At 38.4% G+C, this 25,546-nt stretch overlaps 1 protein-coding gene across 2 annotated transcripts in view; it reads right to left on the bottom strand.

Moving 5' to 3' along the window:
* TMEM135 (transmembrane protein 135) overlaps nucleotides 1–25,546 on the bottom strand; it is a 160,906-nt gene that overhangs the window by 9,147 nt on the left and 126,213 nt on the right. For both annotated transcript variants that reach the window (XM_048294497.1, XM_048294498.1), the window contains 4 exons: nucleotides 10,606–10,647; nucleotides 9,129–9,275; nucleotides 6,887–6,956; nucleotides 1,463–1,630 (listed from right to left, as the gene is read on the bottom strand). In XM_048294497.1, the coding sequence (XP_048150454.1) occupies nucleotides 1,463–1,630; nucleotides 6,887–6,956; nucleotides 9,129–9,275; nucleotides 10,606–10,647 (427 nt within the window). The remainder of the gene's footprint in view (nucleotides 1–1,462; nucleotides 1,631–6,886; nucleotides 6,957–9,128; nucleotides 9,276–10,605; nucleotides 10,648–25,546) is intronic.

Below are 25,546 nucleotides of genomic sequence, written 5' to 3'. Positions count from 1 at the left end.
ACCACTTCCCTGGACATCCTGTACAGCGCTTGACAAGCCTTTCAGTCAAGGAAGATTTCCTACTATCCAATGTAAATCTCCCCTGGACAACTTGAGGCCATTTCCTCTTGTGCTGTCCCTTGTTACTCGGGAGAAGAGACCAACCCCCACCTGGCTGCACCCTCCTTTCAGGGAGTTGTAGAGAGTGAGAAGGTCCCCCCTGAGCCTCCTTTTCTCCAGGATAAACACCCCCAGCTCCCTCAGCCACTCCTCTTCAGATTTGTGCTCCAGACCCTTCCCCAGCTCCGTTGCCCTTCTCTGGACACGCTCCAGTCCCTCAATGTCTTTCTTGCAGTGAGGGGCCCAAAACTGAACACAAAACTGAACACAGGATTGGAGGTGTGGCCTCACCACTGCTGAGTGCATACTTAAAAAATAGTAAATAAAGGTCAGAATATGTCACCCTCATAAAATGAGTATCTACTGGACTAAATTGCACCTCTCAATTGGAGCTTTTAAACTCATCAAAATCTTTTTAGCTTTTGCAGTTTAAATACTTTTCTTCTCTAAAGGCTCTTTTCTTACAGTTTGAGCAAAAATATTTTCAAGCAAACTCTGAACACCACATTTGCGCTTTGCTATCAAAAATTTTAGACTTTGTAGCCTTACAAATTGTTGTCTCTCAATTTAATTACTAATCAAGTGAAATTCTGTTTGTTTACATGGATGACTTCCTTCTTTTATTTTTCAGTAAATAATATTTACCTTCAATAATACAGCATGATCTTGAATTTGCAGAGCAAGTAAAGTGGCAGCTGAAAAATGCCATGTGATTAAGAATACAAAAGTGCAAAAGACACTTCAACACTGCACTGTGCAATGTATTCTGCACTGGGGCGTGTGCTTTGCCACAGTCTCTTTTGGCATAAATAAACATAATTTGATTAATTCCAACAACGCTGTATGAATGCGTATCAGTTCACAATCTGCCATCTTATAACGGGGTAGATAGACTTCCAAGCAGACAGTGCAGTGTCTCCTCAGCTACACACTGTATGTTCTGCAGTCTCCTGCTATTTAGTGTCAAGTAAGAATTCCAGATATGTAAGCCAACAAGATCTGCCCATGGCTTCTCTCCGGCAACACAGATGCTACTGCAGTCACTACTTATGCCTGCATTAAAATGCTTTTGTGTACCAGCAAATCCCTTTGAAATCTGAATTCATTTTCTCTGAAGTACTCTCTATCTCCTGATCTTGAAACCAAGCTGGTTTATTTGGAAATTACAGAAAAAACACACAGAATGGAAGAATAACTTTCTGTTTTCAATTTGATTACTGCAATAGTATAAAATTTGTCAGTGACATGCTGCAGCAAACAGTATCGGTACTATTAAGCAGCTTGACTTTTCAGCTCTTTGTGATATTCCGAAAAGTGAAATAAAAAACACAGCATTTGTCATTTCTGTATGCTATAAACTTACTTTGTATATACTGACAAAAGATCCCAGAAAAGCTCCAAGCTGGAAATTTTCCTTGTTGTAGAAAAGGGAAAATAGCCGTGATGGTTGTGTAAGCAGATGCCGGAAGGTGGAAGGAATCCGAAGGCAACACTGGATCAGGTAACCGATGCTAAACATTCTAATGAAGCCCTAGAGAAAAGAAAGAGAGATTTTGTGGTAAGAAACCACAAATTCTGAAAAAGAAAAAGCAAAAGCTTCTACAGAAGGACTTAATTTTGACATTGAATAGTTTAAAACCCACTCTGCAGGTAATACGTAAAATGCATAAATGTATCCCCACCTTCAAACTCAAGACTTTTCTTTTTCCCAGTTACCCTATAAAATAGCAAAAGCAGTAAAACCACAGACAATTAAGTCTTCTTTAATTTCTATGAATTTCTGAAAGGTCTCAAGAGAGAGCCTTCTCTTCTACTCCAAAATTCTGTCCTTTGAAATAATCCTGAGGACTTCATTTCCAGGTTACTGACCAGCTTTTAACCACAAACGGGTTTATAGAGGAAAGCACTGCAGTGGAAAAAAAAGAGCACTTCTACGCTCAAATGCCTGCAGAAAACAGTAAGGAGGAATAAGTCCACCAAAAATAAATTTCAGAAAGTGTGAGAATTAGAAGTTAACCCTGGTGGCTTGGCACATCTCATGGACTTTGCCGCAGCCAAACATGAGGTTGTGGGATGCCTGCAGCAAGGGGAAGGGCAAAACTGGAAGGAAGTTCATGTGCAGAGCTAATGAGAAAAGATAAAATGGGTTACAAAGAATTTACTTACTATTCCACCTTGGATACAGACCTGGGGTTTTTTTAACATGACACAAAACCACACTGACTTGTTTTTCCAAATTATTCTCCCCAGTTTCTTCTAACTTCCTCCAATGTTTCCTATCATTATTCTTACCCTCAGGCTGAACTTTTCTAATAATTCTGAATAAATTTTACCCAGTTTTTGCTTGGAACATGCTTTATGTGAAAACTATTTCTGCACTCACCTGCAATTCAGGCAAGCACCTTATTCAGTTACAGTGACAGGGACACAATTCCAGTGACAAGGATATCTGGCAGAGGGTTTGACTGAGCAACCTTTCAGACTCAGAACTCAAACCATTTTTGCCTCCTCAAGAACTTCATAATGCATCATAAAGCTTGTAAAATTTTATTGTGGTTAAACATCCAGTAATAAACTCTTCCAGAATTCTGAAGCAATTATTCTTCCTGCTACTCAAGAAGTGGTTTATGAGAATCAAGTGAAAGAAAATAAGTCATCCAATGATCCAACAGCATCTCTTTGAATGAAAAATTTCCGTTCCTTCATGCCATCATAGAAAATAAAATAAAAGTCCTAAACCCAGCAGTTATGAACAAAGCCCAAAACAAGAAACAACAGAACAGTGTGTTTGACATTTTTATCCAGGAAAGGGGACTTCAGTGGGGTGAGGAAACATCTAAATTACAACTGGAAACACTCAAACACATCCCTGATTTTATTCCTATTAGTAGCCAAATTAGAAGTGCTGAACCAAAGGACTGAGGTTTAGTGCTGATGTGCATGAAATATCAAGTATTGCACAAAATCTCTCTATTTAGCTCATTACTTCAACCAGGTGAAATCATATCACACCTACAGGTGTTTTTTCACAGTCACAGGAAGTATTGTATCTTACAATCAATGTACAGTATTGTAACTTTCATCTTCCATAAAAAGACCTCCAATGGATATGGATACACAGTACGCAGCAGAGCATATGCAGGACACTGTAATAAACATAAGTGAGCAAAGAAAACTCTGCTAAGAGCCATTTTTCCACAGAGATTTTGAGTTGGAGCTCAGATCAGCCAGAAGTAGTAGCACAGTGTAATGATGTATCTCCAGAATTTGCTGAATAAACCTTTTTTCCTGCTTTTGAGAAACAAATTTCTTAATAACACATTCAAGATATTTGCTGTAACTCAAATTCAGAAAAGCACATGTGCACATAGACAGTTCAGAAACATACCAAAAACTCAGCCAACCTGTTGCAATGTATTAGGAATTAGTTAGGATAGTTAAAATCAATTAATTAAGGTATTTAGTATTTATTCTGGGTATAGTAGCCCATGTTCCTTCAAGAGACAGAACGTTGAGACTACAATCATAAGAAAATACTCTCAGAAAGTTGTGGATACCTCAATCCTGGAAGTGCTCAAGGTCAGGCTGGATGGGGCTCTGAGCAACCTGATTTGTGCAAGGTGTCCCTGCCCACAGCAGGGGGTTGGAACAAGATGGTCTTTAAGGTCCCTTCCAACCCAAACCATTCTATGATTCTATGACCTTCTTTGAGGTCACTCTAGTCACCAGTAAATCTGGAGGGTTACCTGGTCCTGTCTGCAGCACCAGCAGAAAAAACCAGACAACTGGACTGCTACTGTTGGCTAATGGCTCCTCACTGTAAACAGGAGGAATCCAAAAGAGGAAAAATACTGTTCCACTGCTTCTGCCACAGCTCTTTTCAGAGATTTACAAGCATAAAGCATTTCAAGTATTTAAAGTCTGAAGGGAAGTCAATGAACTCAGATGGTATGACACTACTGAATGCTACGTAAAAGCCATGATGATGTCGATGAGGTAATGTGCATTTAAATGTGAAGCAGGAGAAAAAGAGCATGCAAGGACAGTTAAAGCACAGATGTATTAATGAGAAGACCAGTTGTTCAAGGGTAAGGGAAAAAAACACTGAATGGAAATTTTGGCAATGAGAAGCTCATCACATCATTATCAGATTTGAAAGCTCCGTTATGGATAAGGAATTGTAAAAACACGCTCAAATCATATCAGCTGACAGTTGTTACTGATCAACTCCAGGAACAGTCACAGAGAGAACTGAACTTAAAGAATTTTGGATCTTTAAAAATCAAAATACATAAAAATAAAAATTTTTCCTCATGTTTTAACTTTAAAAAAAGGTCACAGAAAAGACAGGAAAGTAAAAGATCTGACTGCCACTTCAGCAATATCTCCCTCATTAGATTATTGCAGTCAAGAATAATTTATACCAAAATACTACAGAGGATGGGTCCAAGAATGAAATATATTTCAAATGCACAATTGTCTTCCCCAAAGAGAGAATAGCCTTAAATTTTTTTTTTTTAATTTGTTTTTGTCAGGTCAAGACTTTATTCAGCTCTATTATCAGCCAGGCTTTTTCTTCCCTCATTCCATTTAAGGATATCTATAGCACAAACAAAATGATGCTGAATAAACAAGTGAAGAGGATGAGTACTCATGAATATCCACCTTCCCCCCCAACCTCAGGTTCTTTTAATAATTCACATCTCCCCCATCACCTAAGAAAGGACAGAGAGAGAGAGTAGTGTGGGTCTAGGTTACTGTAATTTGCAAAACCCAAACCCTGCAATCAGATTTGGGTCTCTCGACTAGAGTAATTGAACAAGACTAACTCCTATTTCTTCATCACACTTCTGTTTTAAAATCTCTTTCAAGCTTATTACATCCCATTATGGTCAGATCATCTACCTCTACCTACAAAGTCTCACACACACAATCATTCTTCCAGCTTTTATGGGTTTTCCATGGAGAAGTAGAATTCCATGATGAGTACTCTTAACAGAAATCCCTACTTGTTTGGCCTAACCGTGCTTGTAAAATACTATGGTGTTATGACAGTACTTACACATTTGAATGCTGAGCATGCAGCACAGGATACATAAGGATTTTCTGTGATATTAATAAAAAGCTCTGAAAGCAAGTCTGGACTAACTGTAGTTAAGAGCTAATTATAAAAATTGTAAAATATGCCTAAGTGATGACATACAGCACTTCTGCTATGTAAAACTGCAGCAGACCAAAGTTATAGTGAAGTACCCATGAAAAAAACAGATGCACACCAGGAGATGCTGCCATCAGCAGAGATCTGGATGTGTAACGTATCAAATCTGCATAAAATCACTTCAGCCTAACTTTAATATTTGTTCTGAATATAATATTCACTGCAATCTTGAACATTGATTCTGAAGGCCAGAGACTTGATATCTATGGGGAAAACACAGAGTACTCTGCAGACAAAGGCATGGGAATGTTTGCTCCTCAGAGGATGCTGACCTGACCAAACATAAGCCCACTCAGGAGATGGGAGACAAAGCAAGCCAGGAGCCACTGAACAGCAAACACACTGGGCAAGACACTGAAGCAGCACAGAGCAAATGGAAAGTCTGTGCTGCCACAGATGTTTTGCCTTGAAGAAAAGAGCACATGAATGAAACATAAAGTGGACAGTGGTGACAGGTTGTAAAAGTGTAATTTTAATCTGGGTCTATACATCTATGTACATGTCATACCTACAAGATAGGTGACATATAAAAAGTGAAAAAACTATCTTGAGCTATTCATCGATGTTCTACTGAGTATTCTCATTGCAATAAGCAGAACACTTAAGCACCATCGGCAATTCTATCAACTCTAGCACAATTTATACCTATGTTACACCACGGTATGCTGCTAATATACTGCAGGGCAAAAAACGTGTTAACACAAAAAAAATGATGTTGTTAGTAAACATGCATAAATAAATGTTGTGCTAGATCTCTTCTCATGCCAAAGTTAAGTGTGGCTTTTCTGAGATAATATTAACCATATATACAATTTTAATTCCAAAAAGTTATTTTTGAAAGTAATATACATTAAAAGCATCTGAAGATACTCAAATCCATTTTTGCTGTTCCATATATAAAACCAGGTCAACTACTAAGGGATCGAGATCTTCTGGAGTCTTACCAATTCCCAAAACAGGCATAGCAGGTGGTACCACCTGTGCCAACCCAATGCCAGCCAACACAAATTTCTGCACAGTACTTCTCTGAAAAAAAATGTGCTGATCACATTAATAATGGAGGATGAATTATACCACCGGAGATAAACAGCTCTTCCTGGGCGTAGCAACTGTGACCAATCTCTCATTACCCCGAGCCCTTAAAATAAATGACTGGAGGAGTGCACCCAGTGCCCAGCAGCGACGTTCCAGAGCCGCGCAGCTGCACGGGAACCACGGCCGCCTGCCCCAGCAGCACATTCCAGGTGCTTTATTTAGGGGGAGTCACAAGTGGTCTCAGCCATGAAGTGCATCACATAGTTAAACAAGCTCCTTGCTTGCTAGTCCATTTTTTCCCACACATTTTATGTTACTCATTCACTACAGCTAATCTGAAAGACCAGAGAACTTTAACCCCACCACCGCCCCGTCCTAAATTGAGAAAATCTGTTTTCTGGCTTGTCACATTTTCAATAGAAGAGGAATGAGTAACAGGCTCATTTCTCACTTCCTAAGCATATGCTTTTCCTGACTACAGAATTTTACCCCCTCTTTGCCAGAGTTTGTCAATCGAACTTTTTCTGCACTTACTTTAATACAGTATGAGATGCAATTATCTCCATAGTGTTTACAGCATCTATGCCTTGGGCCGTGTTTGCACCTGCAAAAAGCATAATGAAACACATATTAACTCGTAGCTGTTTTCAGCGTCAGCGACAGCAGACTTCATAAATTTTTCTTGCCTAAAAATACATAAAGTGCTATTTGCCCAGCACTCATTCTCCCCATTACCCACTGAAGGGCACTGTGAACTTTTATGATGCCATAAAAGGACAATAAAAACTAACAATACTTTAGTTGTACACCAAGAAAAAAGTGTCTGCACACTTATTTGGGTCTAACCTCTTGCCATGCTACACATAAAATGCTAAATTAAAGAACAAATTTTCTGCTGTGGGCAACGAGGAGGAGTGATGTGACCTTCCCTGGTTTGTCTCTGCTCCATAGTTCTGGAAGGATATTTGAGCAAGCATCTGTTAACTGTGTCCTTTCATCTTTCACACCACTGTAAGGGTCACGGAAGGGCAATGCAGATCATACAAATGCACAGAAACACCCTGTGACACTTCTCTCAATTACAAGCCTCTCTCACTTTTGGGCTATTTCTTCTGCAGTGTAGATTTTTATGTAGCTCTTCCTTTGGACTGAGAATTTGACCTTGAGCATTTAAAAGAGACTGGCTTGGGATGGTGGGATGTGTGGGTTGTACAGTTTCTAGCCCTGCATTATGTAGAATTAAAATAAGTAATGTCATACCGGGCCCGAACATTATATTTTGCTATATCCAAGTATTTAAGCTTTAATGTAAACTAAATTACACAATTTATATACTATGTCAAATACCTTGGAAGTTTTGAATCGTGTACTCTAAAGTCTAATGGCCATAAATCATCTGTGAGGTCAGTTTATGTAGCAAAAATTGTAATGAGAATGTGCTCAGGTTACAGGCATTTAGACTTAATTATATTGAAAAGAACCATATGGAAGAGAAACGAGTGAGAGCATAAAAACTCCATATTGAAAGTTTTCAGAATGTCTGAGTTGGAAGTTTCAAAACCTTAAAGGAAAAATGTTCTTCTCCATCTTCAATCCTTGCATTTAACCAACAACAGAAGAGCTATGAACTATCTCTAGCAAACTGAATAACAGGTATTTAAGACAAAACAGGCATAAGCAATTCAGCTAAAAGAATTTGATTATGGCTGGAGCTGTCTTATCCTTGTAGGTCTTTTGCTGTCTAATAGAGTCATGACTGAAAAACCACTGACAACTTCCCTCACATTTTTCAACTAAAACCCACAGCAAATCACAGAAAGTCACCATGTGATGGCGATCACTTCATGTTTGTTCATCATCGGAGCAAGTAAAATAAGCCACTACTTTGAGAATACAATGTACTTGGAAGACTCTCTCCTGCCTGTCAGCAGGTAGAGATTTGGTCATAAAACTGCTCTTGAAGAGGTCAGTGGAAGTCAAGATTCAGTCATGTGAACCTACCCCTAATCCATTTTTTACTCTATCATCCCTGTAAATGAATGACTCCTTGTGGTATCCAACATGCCTGAAGCAGACGAATCAGTCATAGCAGAAGTAAATCATCATCTGACCATATCAGACTGAGAAGATCACTGCTCTCACTTCTTTAAGTTCATACTAAAAGGCAAAGAATTGGATCCTGTAGACAGGGGGGCACCTACCTTGCCTAACTTCAGATGTCTAGACCTGACCTTGTGCAAGACAGTTTTAGACTCACTCTGCTTTGCAATTTCCTATCTCCCGACAGTGGAGGCAGCCCATGTGCCATCAATCCTATTTTTAGGTAGTTCTTCTTTATGCAATACAGAGATGTTGGTCCCCCAAAAGTCTATGTTACGGTCACTTATGGTGACAGAAGTAAGGTCTGCTGCTGTGCAATTTTTCTTCTTAACATTACCACTAGTTCCAGCAGAACTATGCCATGAACTGGTTCTGCTGAAAACTGCATAAAAGGTAACCACCATCCTGCACTCACCATGGACTGAATTTACTCTCCCTTGTTAGACAACTGCATGTTGCAAGTCATACCTATGACATACAGGTCTTAAGTTTTGCTTTCACTAGAGTCCATAATTTGCCACTATTAACTACCTAGTAAAAATGAAATAGAAAACCACTGAAATGCAAGGCAGAAGTATTATAAAACATTGTCAAATACAATATAACAGACATTAAAGTGCTCTATGCAACAATGATTCATTTTGTTTTGGTTTTGGTTTGGGTTTTTTTTACTCACACTTTGTCCATGAGCTTTTTTGTTAGCGCCAGTATGTTCATTGGCTGTGATACTTTTTCACTATGCTTGATTTTTCTATCTGTTTTTGAAAATGCTGCTTCAGGTGAAAAAGAATGGGTGGGAATTTCTTCTTTCCCTACAATGAACCTGAAAGAAAAAAGCAAAACAGAACAAACCAATTACATAAATAAACAAATACATGAATCTGAAAGAAAAAAGCAAAACAGAACAAACCAATTACATAAATAAACAAATACATGAAGCCCTGTATAAGCCTCTAAGTCTTAGACCAGTTTAATTTTTACAGACTCCCAGGTCTGTAAAAACCCATCTTATACAGCTACCAAACCTCGTACTTCTTCAGAGAGGATCACTCCACTGACATATATTTAAAGATATATTTCAGCTAGAGGATACAATTGATGCCAGGAATTTTTTAAAACTAAAAAGAAAAACATTAATAGGGAAGTCCATCTCTCAGACAAGGGAAGAACACTAAATAAGAATACAAAAAGGCACTTGAAATATCTCAATTATCTCCAGCAAAATGGGGTCACGTAAAGGTTGATAATTACTACAATATTTTTATAAAATATCTATTTTGCAGAATCTCCAAAATGTTTCTGCTCCCACTGAAAGCAACAGCTTTGTTTTGCTTGGCCTCATCTTCAGCCTTCTTTCTTCACCAAGTTGATATTGTCAATATATTGGCTCATCTTAGGTGTAGAATTACTGTGTATCAAGGGCAAGGGAGGACACAATGGCAAGATGTTTCCTAACACTATGCACTATAATCCAAGTTACACTGTACCATGGCAGTCTTGCTGTGGGTAATGAAGGTATAAAAACTTTGTCACTCTGTAATGTAGCAAATAACCTCCAGATAAAAACACAGCAGCCATTTGCTTCCAGGAAAACATGGGTTATCATGAATCCCAGTTTTAGAAACTTTTTTTTTTTCAAGTTTTAGAAGGACAGGAGATCAGCACTCCTTCAAAAACATGCAATCATATGTCTGAGTTTTCTTGAACAACAGTCCCAAATACAAAGGGATTTCTCTCTTTCTAGCATACAAGAGGAAACTGCCTCAAGTTGCACCAGAGGAGGTTTAGATTGGATATTAGAAAGACTGCTTCACTGAAATGATTGTCAGGCATTGGAACAGGCTGCCCAGGAAGTGGTGGAGTCACTGTTCCTGAAGGTATTGAAAAGACATGTAGATGTGGCATGTGGGGACATGGTTTAGTGGTGGTCCTGGTAGTGTTGGGTTAAAGGTTGGACTGGATGACATTAGAAGTCTTTTCCAACCCAAATGATTCTATGATTATGCCTTCTTCAAAATATGTTGTATACCTGAAAGTTGGAAAAATTTTAGAGCAGCACGATATTTCTTAGGAATACTCTTCTTACAATGCAGCTGCCCCTGTGCATGATTCCTCAAAATCTTGTCTTACATAGTCACAGAAACTTTACTTACTTTAGTGCAGAGTATGTAAACCCTTTCAAGCCATCTTTGCACCTGAAAGATAAAACCAACAGATTTCTCTATAATGGCTGTTTGCAATATAAAGTTTTACAGATTAAATATCACATAGAAGGGCTGCAGAGGAACACCAGCTTTTCATTAACAAAAACCAGCACATTTGCAGCAACTCTGTGGCTATCCTTGATTCCCAGTTGTCACCACAGCCTTGGGACATCTCTGAAACAAAGGATACAGTATCAAATGCCAGTGCTTCTCTTTTTTATCCAAACCAACAGGGGATAAACTTTTAAAGGATGGTGACAGAACCACTAGGGTGACAATGCAAGATGACAAAGAACTGTTGCTTTATGGAAAAGTAGTCATGATGAGTTTAACAAAACAGAAGTTTTGCTGCAAGGAGAGAAAGGAGGGTTGGATCTCAATGAAACACCCATTCTCTTGTGAAAAGCTGCAGGGAATAGATTTTCTGACTTTGAGATAAATTGTTGTACTTTGCAAAGCGCTGATCTCTGCAGCTCCTTACTTTAAGGTGACTTAATCTGTAAGTCTCAGTTTTTCAATTATACAGTGGTTGCTCTGATTCTGAGCTTGATTATATATATATATCTGTCTTACCAACTATAGGGTTCCTTGTGTGACGAATGACGACAACAAGGAGCCCATATTTGGCTATGAAAGATTTAGGTTATTGACTTTTTTTCTGTCCAGGATACAATGAGAAGAGCTGAAGCTTGCAGCTGTTACTGATTCCTCCTGAAAAGCCATTTTGGTAGCATAGGAGAGAGAAGGTACTTGTGTTTTTTCCCCTTTTCTTTTTATAGAATTGCATGGGGAATACATGATGATAAAAATGCATTCCTGACACAATACACAAAGCACAAACTAGTAAATTATCAACACCGCTATTTCAAGAGGACACCTACTCTAAGGGGAGACAGGCCAACAGTCACAAAAGCTTTGCAAACACAAGCAGATGAAGAAAACCCTTTGCCTTCCACCTGCAGAGACCATGTTGTCCCTGGAAGTGCTGTGCCCACACCCTCCTAGAGCAGGTGACACCACCTCTCAGAAGGCTCCATGAGTGGTCAACATGTACTACCAATGGCTGGATATACACAAACAGCAGGAAAAACTTAACAAGATCAAAGATGTTCACAAATGAAGGGGAGTGCCTGCTGCAGAGCTGGTAAGACATCACAGCACTAAACACTCCTGGGAAACTCTTCCCAAGGGTATGACCTTCAACACGTATGGTTCCAAGGACTTGGTTTTGTCAACATGTGCACAATAAGTATCAGGCACAGTTGCACACAGCATCAAAAAATTCATGGCAAAGACTTTGTCTTTTAAAATTACAGCAGTTAAAATATTGGTCACATATTTTGATCTCTAGGGGTTCAAGGTAAATACATACAAATAAAATTGCTCACTGTATCTTTAATTAACACAGAACTTTGAAACCAAAGATATGTAGTAATTGTATTTTTTATGATTCTTTACCCATACACACAGTTCAAAAGCTGAAGCACTATCACAGCACTCTTACAGAAAGATGGACTCAAAAATGGGTTGAAAATTAAATGATGGACTGAAGCAACTGAAATCAGTTTAGCCCAGAGATCACAGTGAATCACTGGCAGAAGTACAGAGTCCAAATGCACAGGTTTAACATATACCCTACTCCATCCACAGAAGCACAGTCCAGTTTCATAAGTCTGATTTTAAACCTGCAGCGGACTGTAGGTTAAATGCCCTTTGAGTGAAGGGAGTCCAACACATTATGCCTGCATGCTGCCAGCTCAAGAATAGGGCTTTAGTTTCTACTTTTCCAGTAAATTAAAACCATACACAAACCCCAATCTAAACACGCATGTAAGTGTTTGTGGAATAATATTGGAACAGAAAAGTAATCACAGTATGACCATAATTATGTTTTTTTTCCTTAATCATTCCAGTGCAACTGCACTTCCAGTTGCAAGTGTTCAATGATTCCTTTACTGCACCACCAGATGTCCCTGCCCAGCTGTGCTCAAAGCACCCTGATGGATGCTATCCTACAATTCATTTCCTTTGAACTGACCTCAAAGAAAATTTCTTCACTAATACTGGAAATCAGAAGACATCTGAATCACCAAAAGAGAAACTAGCACTCCAACCCCCTACTTTTTTTCTCCAAGAAAAAAAAATATTTCTAATGCCTATTCTAATTACACAATAAAAGTCAATTCTATGCAGAAACTATTTCGTGTATTGGATCTTTATTAGCTATGCTTACTTTTCTTATTTTTTTAGTTGTTCTGTGTATTTATAGAGCTACAGCCATGAATCTCCCTGAAAAATTAATCAAAGTTAAATATGTAGTTCAATAAGGAAGTGATGCTAAAGACACAATTAGAATTTTTTCCCCCTTAACTTCCTATTTAATTTTAAAAAAGTTAAAGGTGCAATTAAGCTCTTCGATAGAATTTAATTAGTGTTGCTTGCTGTCTAAACTGTCTTCTGTAAAGTCATTCTGCATAACTAATGGGTGTGTGGAAATACTGCTTATTATGCTGTTCTATAAACAGGAGTCCTAGAGAAACAATATTTGCAGTCAAGAGTAATTTGTACTGTAACTCTCCTTCTCTGGCATGGCCATTTTGTTCTGATGAATGAAGCAGCAACCAACAAGAAAACTGGAATTCTAATTTTTTGCTTTACATCATTAATCATGAATTCACTATATTAAAGGTTTCAGAATGCCAGTCTAGAGATTGAAATGACCTTTTTTATTCACTCACTAGGTACACAACACTGGCAGCAACCAAAAAAACCTATGCACTGATGTCAAACACACTTCTTTTTGGGGGCGGGGGGTGTGTGTGACAACCCCCTTACAGAGAGACATCACAAATTCAGCGACTGGCCTCAGCAGTGACTGCTGAGGTACAACACTGGCTGCACATGGCACGTTTCATGAACACCTGGCTGCTAATAACTGAACTAAGAGTAATGATTTGCTTCATACGGCCACTAATTGGTAATAATAATGCCACCACTAATTGGTTATAATAACTTTTACTCAATGCTTCATTGCTCAAGGGGTGAAAAAGCCTGCACTCTGCTGCTGACCCCCATGAGCCACTCAAGCTTCAAACGAGCCTAGTACAATGCATTACATGTGCCCAGCACTGCAGACACTGCTGGGATGGGAAAAACCTTAAAACAGTGAATTGTAAGGGGTTTTTTTAGGGTACTATTCAACTTGCCAAGCCTGGGATAACAGAGTTGTACGGCATCAGAAGAACTCAGCATAGCTCACCTACCTTTCTGCAAGGGCACGTAGCGATAGGACAAGGGGGAAGGATTCACACTGAGAGGACAGGTTTAGATTAGGTATTAGGAAGAAATTCTTCACAGTGAGGGTGATGAGGCACACGTTGCCCAGAGCAGCTGTGGATGCCCCACCCCTGGCAGTGTTCAAGGCCAGGTTGGACTGGTCTTTGAACAACCTCATCTAGTGGAAGGTGTCCTGGCCTATGACGATCGTTAAGGTTCTTTCCAAACCAAACCATTCTACTACTCTGTGTTTCCCACCACCCTGAAAGTCCCAGGGACCAAATCCCATGCTGCAGGAGATCAGCACTGGTTTTTGCCCAGCAAGCAGTAATTTAAATGGTGCATAATTTCGTTACATTTTCCCATCAGAGGGGATTGTCCCTGGTACAAAGCCAAGAGCACCAGTGACTTTGCCAGCTGTCCCTGCTGGCAGAATGTACCTGACTACACAGCAGAAATGCTCTACTCTGTTCCAGCTTTTGTTTGGCCAGAGCCCTGGTTGGAGCCGAAGGAGCAGAAGAATCAAGGAGCCAAAGCAATAAATTTGGGTTCTCAAAATTCCCCTGCTGGGACTATTCTGGCACATGAGCAAATAGGGTCGATTTTAATCATGCGTATTTATAAGATAAATTTAACTTACGGCCACACACATTTATTTTTTCATAAAGAAAACAGCAAAAGTGGAATAGAGCCAAGGCTTGATACAAGCTATACTTCCAACAAGACACGAACTAACTGTAATTATGTTTGTATATGTAAAGAGGTGCTGTACACGAGTTTACTGCACTCTCCCTCCAACCTGCAAGAAGAATTTCCCACACTGAACTTTAAGGCTGGATGCCAGCAATTATGATTTGGGTTTTTTTATTAGTATGTCTTGTCATAGCTCTTCTCAAGATTTTCTGTGACCAATTGACATACACTGCACCAGAAACCTTCTGAGGGAACATCACTTTTCGCCCACGGAACTGGTAAGCAGAAAGCAGCTCACAGTAGTAACAACAAGCCACATTTAACAACATCCCCACAGTGCTTATGTTACCCTTCAGGCTAAGAGCAAATTAGAAACTCCTATATGCAGAGCTCTCATTATGGCCATGTGGGAAGAAAGCACTTCAAGCACAGGACATGTGTTAGCATATTACTGCAACACCTCTGCCCGTGAAGACTGGTTGGGGGTCCAGGTTTCCAGTGTCTTCTTTATGGAAGAGGGAGAATCATAGTGATGAAATGTGACTGTCTGGACATGCCAGCTATAGCCCTTGCTATTAAATCCCTTGCTTTTAGGAATTAAAGGCTATCTACAGTATTTTGTGACCTATGCTGATCTCTAGAGGATAATCCATTTTCTGTTTTAAGTTGCTTAGAGAGGTTACTATACCTCCCTCCTGTTTTTCAGTTGGATTCCATGATCTTAAATGATTCATTTCTCATCCTCTCCCCAGTGTTAAAAGTCAACTGCAACAGGTGCCATTTTTCTGAGGTATCTTCTATATCCATTTCTCTTCTTTCTTTTCCATCTTTTATCCTTTCTTCCTACAAGTTGAGCTTCTCTTTCATATTTCCCCCCAACTGTCCTTTAAATGTTATTCTCAAAAGCTCATTTCTTTTTCTTAAAAAATAATTCATCAATACTTCTTCATGGACTGACACCATGCTAATCAAGTGGGTTGTGGCTACAAGACTGAAAGCGCAGAGCAAGGACCACTGAAAAACAGGATTATAAACAAATTCAAGACTCAGACACACATGCTTAATCATCCTGAATCACAGAAATGAAAGAATTAGTTCAAGTTCAGTTCTAAGCAGTTTTGAGACTAATTTGTTTATGTGATGACTGCAACATAAAATCACATTTTGGAAATACTAGTTTCCCAAAAGGCTCTGAGATCCAAGAACAATTCCAAACCAGTCAGACTTCCCTCAGTGATGTAACTATGTAGAAAAATATTACTTTAAAATGAAGTATTTTATATCTCTGGATATAAAATAAGAGCTAATATAGTCCAATCCGGTATGACGAAGAAAACCAAAACCAAAGGTTGTTCAGAAATGTCTATCACTAGTATTTTGCCCAGTGGAGGAACACACATTTACACTTTTAAGTAGAAAATCTTATTTCTAAGCATTATGATTGGACACACTACAAAATCTATTTTGACTTGTCCTTATTTAGTTGTGGTGAACTTTCCAGCTGTCTGAAGACTATCTAGATCCTTCTCAGCAACCAAAGAACAACTTGATTTTTGCGCTAATCTCAACGTCTAAATGCGTCAAGGTGTCAGTGGTTTATGATGAGGATGCGGGAAGACATTTTTGTCCTAATTAAAATAAATCTGTGGGAAACTGAATCCTAAAAATCTCTGTAGATATGGTTATACAAGAGTATTCTGACTTCAGATATTATTTATATTTCTCACATTATATTAAAAAAGAAAGACTACCTTGCTTATATATTTTCTCATCAGAAATAAAGTGCACCAAATCTAAGATTGCAGCACCCTACTTGGGAAACAGAGAGGTATTTAGATGCAATTCTTTCAGATAAAAAACACTCCTTGCAGCTGAGTAGCACATAAGCACAAAGGAGCTTCCTTTCTAGATCTGTGTGAGGCACAGGAGATCAAATCACAGTAAGCTTCCATCATAGATGGTGGTGTGGTTTAACCTGGCAGTCAGCTACACACCACACAGCTGCTTGCTCAACCCCCATGCTTCTCTCTTCCTCTACTCTCACAGGACTGGGATGGAAAAACTGATGGAAAGCCTTTTCTTCCCCTCCTCCCTCCCAGGGTCAGGAAGGAGGCCCCAGCACACTGGACCACATAACCGCAGGAGAACCAACTCCAGCTACAGGCAGAGAACATCACCACTGCACCAACAGCTGCCTCCTCCGAGACTCAGTAGCATCATGAGGTACAACTTGCACAGAGGCAATCCAGAGGCAAATTTACGGGAAAGAAACTACCCATACCCAGATTCTCTCTCCCCTGAATTTCCCCATTTCTGGATTAAACATATATTTTCTTTTTATCTTTACACACAGGTCTTACCTATTCAAGCCAGAACTATGAAAAAATTATAAGGTGCAATTATAAGCAAAATTAAAATAAATTATTAAAATTTAATTAAAATAATTATAAGCAAAATTTTATAAGCAAAATCTAATCTTGTACCCCATGGACAACATGCAGCTTTTGGAAAACATGTCAGAAGTCACATTAAAAATAATTGAAATCAGAAGAGCTGTAGTTAATGAAAATTATACTTCAAACTTTTAAATGTGCAAATGTAGCCAGGATCAAAATTCAGTCAAAAGTCTCATAACTTGTGTTTCCAAATCAGATAGTTAACTTTTGCATGTTTAAATAAAACATTAAAGAATGTATCCATGGCATTTCTGTTAGTTGTGCCTGAAGTAAAAAATGATCTTTTGAAAAGGCCATGGTTTTGCAACCATTAGACGCAGTGAATATAAAACCATATTTTATAAAAAAGTAAATGAACAAGGAAAGAATAAGTAGGGACAACATTCAATAAGAATGGTGAGATTAGCACCGTGGAGGATGTACATTATTTTTTTCTTGACCTAAGTCAAATGCATCACTTTCAGTACTTGGAAAGAAAAGGTGCATGGAAATGACAAACCATGTAGTCAACAGTGAACTATGGTCCCACAAGCTCGCATGTAAATCCAGGGAATTTCATTTTGGAAGAAAAATTCTGTAATTCTGTGAAGAATGTGATACTGCAATTGAAAAGAAAGCTGCTTTTATTGTAGCTAAATTACAATACTGGATTCAGGGCTGTAAACCAAAGCTGCTATCAATCAACTCTTCACATCTGACTGTTAATCAAGTTTCCTGTTTTATTGTCAAATTGAAATCAGATTTCTAGTGATGTTAATTATCCTACTACTTAAAATGCTCTCATTTCTTCAGAGATTAGCACTTTCTGAAATGTGCAAGTAACTGCCATTCCAGTAAGTGGAATTTGTCTTAAAAGGTCTTAAAAACAACCAAAAAAATTTTGTTATTTTAGCTGGATGCAGACATTCCATATCTCTGTGTACCAAAAATGCTGTGCTGTGGGCTCAGGAGCAGCAACTGAATCATTCAGGTGGCCATGTTCCCATCTCAAGATCCTTCATGAAAGCCCCTGCCTCACACAGCTAATAGAAGAAGCCAACACAGAACCATAGAACAGTATGGGGGGAAGGGACCTTTAAAAAGCCTCTAGTCCAACGCCCCCGCCAGGGGCAGGGACACCCTCAACTGGATCAGGTTGCTCAGAACTGCATCCAGCCTGGCTTTGAATGTTTTCAGGGATGGGATATCTACCACCTGTCTGGGCAACTTCTGCCAGTTCACCACCCTTATAATAAAAAGATTATCTTTTATATCCAGTCTAAATCTACCCTTTTAGCTTAAAACCATTAACCCTTGTCCTGTCACTACAGATTCTATTAAAAAGTCTGTTGCCACCCTTCTTATAAATCCCCTTTAGGTACTAGAAGGTGCTCTAGGGTCTCCCTAGAGAGAGGAGCCCTCTCCTAGGAGAGGAGCCCTCTCTTCTCCAGGCTGAGCAACCCCAATTCAGGAAAGGTGATCCAGCCCTCTGATCATCTTCGTGGCCTCCTCTGAACCTGCTCCAACAGGTCCATGTCTTTCCTGTGCTGAGGACTTCAGAGCTGAATACAGTTCTCCAAGCAATTAAAAAAGCTGACTAAACAATGAAGTTAAGGATTTAACTACTTAGTTCAATTGATTTGTTCAATTTTGCGAAGTGATGTAATTTTTCCACTATCCAATTTTGACCTTTTCCTTACAAGTGTTTTATCAAAAAACAGTAACCTTCTGTTACAGCAAAACCCAAACACTCTTTCCAAATCAGGCACAGAACAAAAATAGGAAATGTAAAAAAACCCCTGGAGACATGAAGATGGAAACTCAAATTGTCTCTAGAGGCATGAGGACACAGAGAAATGTACCTCAACACGTGTACAAACCCACGTCCACCTCTGGAACCAGGGCTGCACTGATGCTGGCTCATTGTTAGAACAATGAGTCAGTCACTAAAGGGACATGCTGTTATGAGATTAAAAAACAAATAATCTCAAACTGACAACGGGTTTGCTCATTATCAAATAATGGAGGCACCTGCAGTGATTCTATCTTAGAAGGGGACCTGTGCTAAATTTATCTACTGCCAAATTTTCCTCTGGCTTTTTCTACCGGCTCTCTGCAATTGGAAAAAAAGAAAAAAAGAGAAAAGAAAAAATAAGAGGTTAAATTTGTTGCAACTGTTTTCTGTAAACATACTTAATGCTATTTGCAGATAATTAAAAATTTCAGTGAGCTAAACCTCTCCCATTGAATGATTAATTCAAGCATTCAAGAGAAATGGATACAACATTTGATTTTCCTAAATGATCCTGTAATTGGATTTGAGGAAAAGGTTTGGCTGTTTGCTTTGTTTCAATTTGGGGAAAATGTGATTAAAAGGAGAAAATCCATTTATATTTTTATACTTATTAACCCTATCACTGACATTTAATAAAATATATTATCCAAATAAATTTATAATGAAATGAAAAGCTATAAAAATATTCTAAAGAAATTAGCAATCATTCTGAATGTGCCACGCCATTGCTGAGCTAGGATAGAGAGTGAAGATCAGTGAGTTATTTTTAATACATTGACTTGAATTGAGATCTTCACTCTATTACTCAGAAATATTCTTAATTCCGTATAATGCAGAATGTTGCCAAAATCATCGAGACTGTTACAAGTATTTAGCCATAAGCATTAGGACAACATCAGCTGGTTGTTACACACAAACTAAATGACCATTTCAAAGTTTGTTGAAATTCAACTTCTGTTTCCTTGTGATGATAACTGCCCCATACAGATTTACCTAGAGTTTACACCCACATCTCCAGCTTGAATGCTGTGGTATTTGCTTCTGATGTTTGTAAGTACCATAAGAAGTCTTGTAAAGACATTAAAATGTAAAATCTGTGCTGGAAGAACCACAGAGTGAATACAATGTTTGTGCACAGCCTCAAGAAAACACTATTTTGAAAACCAAATTTCAGTGCAACCACAGAAATTCACTCCTGAGTAACTCCCTTGCTGGCTTATACTTTAGCAACAGACCACATTTTACTCTAACATAACAGTTTTATTTTAAATTACTACAGTGCTGATCAGTTAGGTCATATTTTTAGTGCTGCACATCCAGGTGCAATATTTGGAATAGAAAGTTGCATCACCAAAAAAACCCCAAACAAACCAAAAAGACCAACTTGAGAGACCGGCCATGAGACCTAGAGTGACCTGACACACAGCCCACGCCTACAGGTCACAGTCAGAGGGAGGATGTGTCACTTCTGTGATGGACAATTCTTGTCCTTTCTTCTTCTAATAATCACATAAATGTGGCTTCTAAACATCTGTACTGCTTCCAATCTTGATTTTTTGAAAAAACAATTTTTAAGAAAACACGAACTCCATACCAAGAAAGTATATACCCATCCCAATAAAACACATTTCCTCAGAAATATGAAGAAAAATAAAATTTATTATACAGAATACTTTCTGCAGTTAACTAATTTAAGCAAGAGCACAGTATTTTTGAAAATAATCTTCCAAAAATTATTGCTGGGAAGTTAAATGCTGTTGGTATCCTTTAAGAGATCAATAAAACCACCCACAATTATTTCACTTTGTAAATATACCACAGCTGCTTTTGTCAACTACAAAATATGTACCATAATCTGAATTTTCCCAGCATTCCTAGAGAAGGCCAGGCACAGACTGATTGTGATCCACCAAAGTGACCTCTTAAGTGGCTTAAAAAGTTGCCAATATTCAAACTAGCCAGTTGATAGGTTCTGTCAGGTCATAGAGGAAACTGTAAGCACCTCTTTGCAAGAGAATCACTTCTGTAGCGATGGAGCCTTCTTTACTAAAAAACCAAACTATGCTAAACCATGACAGAAAGCTACATAACTTTGGGATGTTTAGTTATTTTTAGAAAAGACAGTGCTAAACACCAACTATGGTACTGTCTGGGAAAGGAGGAATTAGACAAAACTGCAATTCAGCGGGCTTCCTAAGGAGGAAGGTCATACGTAAACAGACACTGTAAGCACCTGGAAGACAACCACAAGGACATGACTAACAATGAACACACACTTATCAAAAAAAAATCCTTGTAACACTGGGTCTCATTTAATGACTAGGAATGCAAAGCAATGTGTGTCATATGCTATTGACTTAATTCAGGCTTCAGACCTAGAGCATGTGACATTTCCTTTTAAAAACAACCACAGAAACATCATCTAATGGAAGATATCTAGAATGAATACAAAGCTGGTTAGACAAGAGTAGTGAGAGAGCAGTTGTCAACGGCTTCCTGAAAAACTGGAAGGACATACTAAGTGGTGCTCCACAAGGACCAGTCCAGGATGTCTGCTACTCAGTAATTTCAGTAGTGAGAGTGGTGACAGAGAAAAAAGTACATGCCTATTACATCTGCAGATAATACTGAGCAGAAAAAGGCTACGAGGGCTATTAAGACAGGCTGAGAGAGTTGGGGTTGTTCAGCCTGGAGAAGACTTTGGGGAAACCTTATATCACCTTCTAATACCTAAAGAGATTACAAGAGAGCCAGAGTGGGACTTTTTAGACAGACATTTAGGCTAGGACAAGAAGTAGTGAATTTAAACTGCGAGTAGGTTTAGATTAAATATTGGGAAAAATTTTTTTACTGTGAGTGTGGTGAGACACTGTTACAGGTTGCCCAGAGAAGCTGTGGAAGTGTTCAAGGCCAGGTTGGATGGGGCTTTGAGCAACCTGGTCTAGTGGAAGGCAGGAACTAGATGATCTTTAAGGCTCTTTCCAACCCAAACCATTCGCAATTCTATGATTTTATGAAGTGGAAGAGATTGGCTCAGAAAAAAACAGGATGCTATTCATCAACTGCATGTGCATTATATGTATGCAGAAACAATCAACTACACAAATACAGGGTAAGAACTGTGAGGCATCAAAAAGCAAAATCTGATCTGGGATGCAAAAGAAAGGCTACAACCTGCAAAACACTGAATTGTCTTGCTCTATGATATTTATAAAGCTTTACCAGCTGAAATAAATTGTCTTGTGCATCACAAAGGGGAACAGGGTAAAGGGAGATGGGAGTGGGCAGAGAATATAGCAGATAGAAGTATGTGATGAAGTCTTTGTCATGAAAGTTTGCTACAAAGTAAAGCAAATAATCTGTTTTCCTCATGTTTGTGGATGGGAGAAGAAGGAATAGACCAAAATTGTATCAAGGTTTATTCAATCAGACTCTGTAAAAATCTTATCTGAAAATATGGCTAAGGATAGATTGCTTAAGGATGTCATGGACTCTCCATTACAGAAGACTTAAAAAAAATTGAAAAGTCAGATATTTTAACATGAATGGGAAGCAAATAAGACAATCTCTCATGACTTCAAGTACTTTTATTTTACATTAAAAGTCTAAAAAATAGACCCAACACTTCACTTAAATGTCCTCACATACCCAAAAATTAAACCAACTGCATAACCTTATTAAGGGGGGAAGGGAAAGTGGAGATTCTCCAGAGCTGTTCTGAAGGTTTCTTTCCCTTGATAACAAAGTATCACTGCAGTAAACGACGAACCAGAAGGGATCAGGCCGCAGTCAGCCCTTGGTTCCTTTAGCTGAAAAAACCCTCAAAAAATAGTAAACAAGAGCAAGAAAATAAGTTTTTAACTTTGAATTCACCTGTTTCTTATTAGAATTTTCATTAACTGTTCATTAATGTTCAAGTCACAAATGCAACCATTTGTCCTCCTAGAATAAAATTGATCTTGCCCTCATTTTACACTCAGCCAGCAAGCTCAATGCACTTTGTTGTTGCTGAAAATATTAAGTCATATAAAAATGGTGTGGCAAACAAACCTTCATGTGGCTGCAATCCCAGCAGGTCTGGGAACGGAAGGCATTACAGTGTGTTTGTTATCCAAAAGTAAAGGTCAGTTCTGGAGCTTAACTTCATGATGGAAAAGTAAAGGTGTTATCCAGTGCTTCTCAGTTATCCACCAGAAAAGAGGCACAGCCAGGTAAATAAATCTGTGTGGACACAATCCACAACTGGAGAAGGGACATGACTGGCTTGGCTGTGGAACACAACTGTGACACACCTGCAGGAGGGCCAGAAAGCACATCTGCCACTACTTCTGTGTTTGATACGAATGTGCAGCCAACAGGAATTAACTGTTCTACTGGTCTGTGCCAGGCGCTTTTTTCAAAGTCAACATTCTGTAAGAAACAGTGTCAATTGTGACTGGTAGACCAACGACTCTATGAAGCTGTGGGCGGTACATGTACCCATCCAGTTAAGCTGGCCATCCTTTCTCTCCTTTTCCTGTGAGTTTTCTTGTACAGAGTGCTTCAAGAGAGATCTTATGTCTCTGTCTTGCTTCTGAGATGTGCTCCCTTTATAGGACTTTAGTAAGAATAAACAAACAGGAATTGCCGGTGACACGTCCCTTTAATTCCAACAGAAGCACCAAACTAAATATGGCAAAGAAAGAGTTTAATATGCAAAGGAAATTTTTGGCCCACTTGACCTAATACTACACATTTTAACAGGAAAGGAAGAAATCAGCAGACAAAAGACTTACACCATGAACTATTCCTTCAACTCTGACAGCTTTCCAATGAAAAAGTTTAGAGTAATAGCCAGGATACTTGGACTGTTTTCTTCACGGGATTACATTCCTCCATCTATCTCTTCCCAAGCCAGAACGTGTCTTTTTTCTAACTGCACCTGATGCTGACTCATGGACTGCTCTGGATGCTGCAAAGCCATGAAAGCAGATTAGAGAAGGCTGCTTAATTTTTAATTTGCAGTCATTAGATGGAGAGGAATACAAGTTCTAGTGGCATGTTCTTGGGGTTTTTTTACTGCTTTAATATATTCATCAACGTTATGTGAACAGTGTTCCTAACTTCATATGGCAGATGGTAATTCTTGGACCTGTATCATTTTAATTGTTTATTATAAAGTTATAAAACCTAGCCAGCTGTGAGAAAGATTATTACAGTTTCAGAATTTTACTTGTAATCCAGCAAGAAACTACAGCAAAAGTTTTACTTTAGTGTGGCAACCACAGGACAACAAAATTACATTGAAGTCAAGTAAGTTATTAACAAGTATGTAAACCAGGCAGAAGGTAGCAGCTGCATGGTCTTTCATTCTACTCATGACTTGCTAAAGTTTAATTAAATTCATTATTTTCCACTGGCTACTAGAATACAACATTGTTTAAAAACAGTAGTATTTTACATGCTTCACCCAAAATACACTGACAGTTGAAGGTAAAAAGTATAAGTACTAGTAAAAGTGAAAGAAACTGAAGGTTTATGAAATTAGGCAGTTGCATGAATGTGCAGATTCATGGTAAATTTTACTATATGCACAGAAGACAAGTTTTTAAATAACTGAAAATAAACTACTCTTCAACAGGATTTAGGAAACTCCCAGCACTTGTGAAAAGAAACAATTAGAACTGTATTCAACCAAGAGCTGACATTTAAAAAAAAAGTGAAGAAGCCATGTTTTGAATTGATGTGTTTCAGTCTATGATGCAGAGAATAAGGAAAGGATTCATGGCAAGGATTAGGATGCTACAAATCATATGGAACATATGAATAGGAGTCTGTTTCTATGTATCAATAGGGGTTTAATTTCTGAATGAGAAGCTTAAGCAAGGGCACATACTTTTGTAAAATATCCCACGGGTTTCCTCGAGTACACAGATGTAGTGACATCCTCACTTCTAACTTTATTCAATAGGTTCTTATAAATCCATGATTAACATTTCATTTAGTGCTTAAAAAAGTAACATATTGGAAATTTTTTTTTTAGAAAGATAATAAAAATAGAAATAAAGCTCATGATAGAAAATTAAATTCTCTCATCCTAAGAAGAAATATTTATTAAAAAGAACTTCTTGTAACTTCTTAAAGTTTGCTGCTCTGGCTGCTATCTGAAACCATGATTTCCCAGGGAAGAAAAACCCCAAACCAAACCAGCTGGAACACATCCTAGAGATACAAAATAAATCACTTGCAAGTGAATTCCACACTCAAAAGCCCTAATCAGTACTCCATACAAACAACAAAACAAACAAAGCCCAGAAGGAGCATTAACATCCCTGGTAACTGGTGTCTACTAATTGCAGAGCATCAGGACAACTTCAGTGGAAAAGCAGAGCCTGAATAGGATTGTCTGATAAATCTACTACCCTCAAACACTCCACATAGTATTCTTGACCCTGTAGGTCGCAACCTTTTGCTCCCAAGTCACTCATGCCAAGGGGAATAAAGAGGTTTATCCCATTCTGTTAAATCCTTGTAATTATTTGTTACAGTTTTAAGTCATCCAGCATTTTGTCTATAGCAATTTGGTGAATCACACACGCTCTTTTCAAATTAAATTCAATAGACAAAATGGATGCAGTTTAAAAACTTATAAAGTTTTGGGCTACCTTAAAAGTTTAATTATTTTATATTTAGCTTGTAAGAATTCTATGTA

The sequence above is a fragment of the Corvus hawaiiensis genome, chromosome 2 (assembly GCF_020740725.1).
Source record: "Corvus hawaiiensis isolate bCorHaw1 chromosome 2, bCorHaw1.pri.cur, whole genome shotgun sequence".
Lineage (NCBI taxonomy): Eukaryota > Metazoa > Chordata > Aves > Passeriformes > Corvidae > Corvus > Corvus hawaiiensis.
Note: the sequence above shows the minus strand (reverse complement) of the source record. Positions and strands in the feature narration are given on the sequence as shown.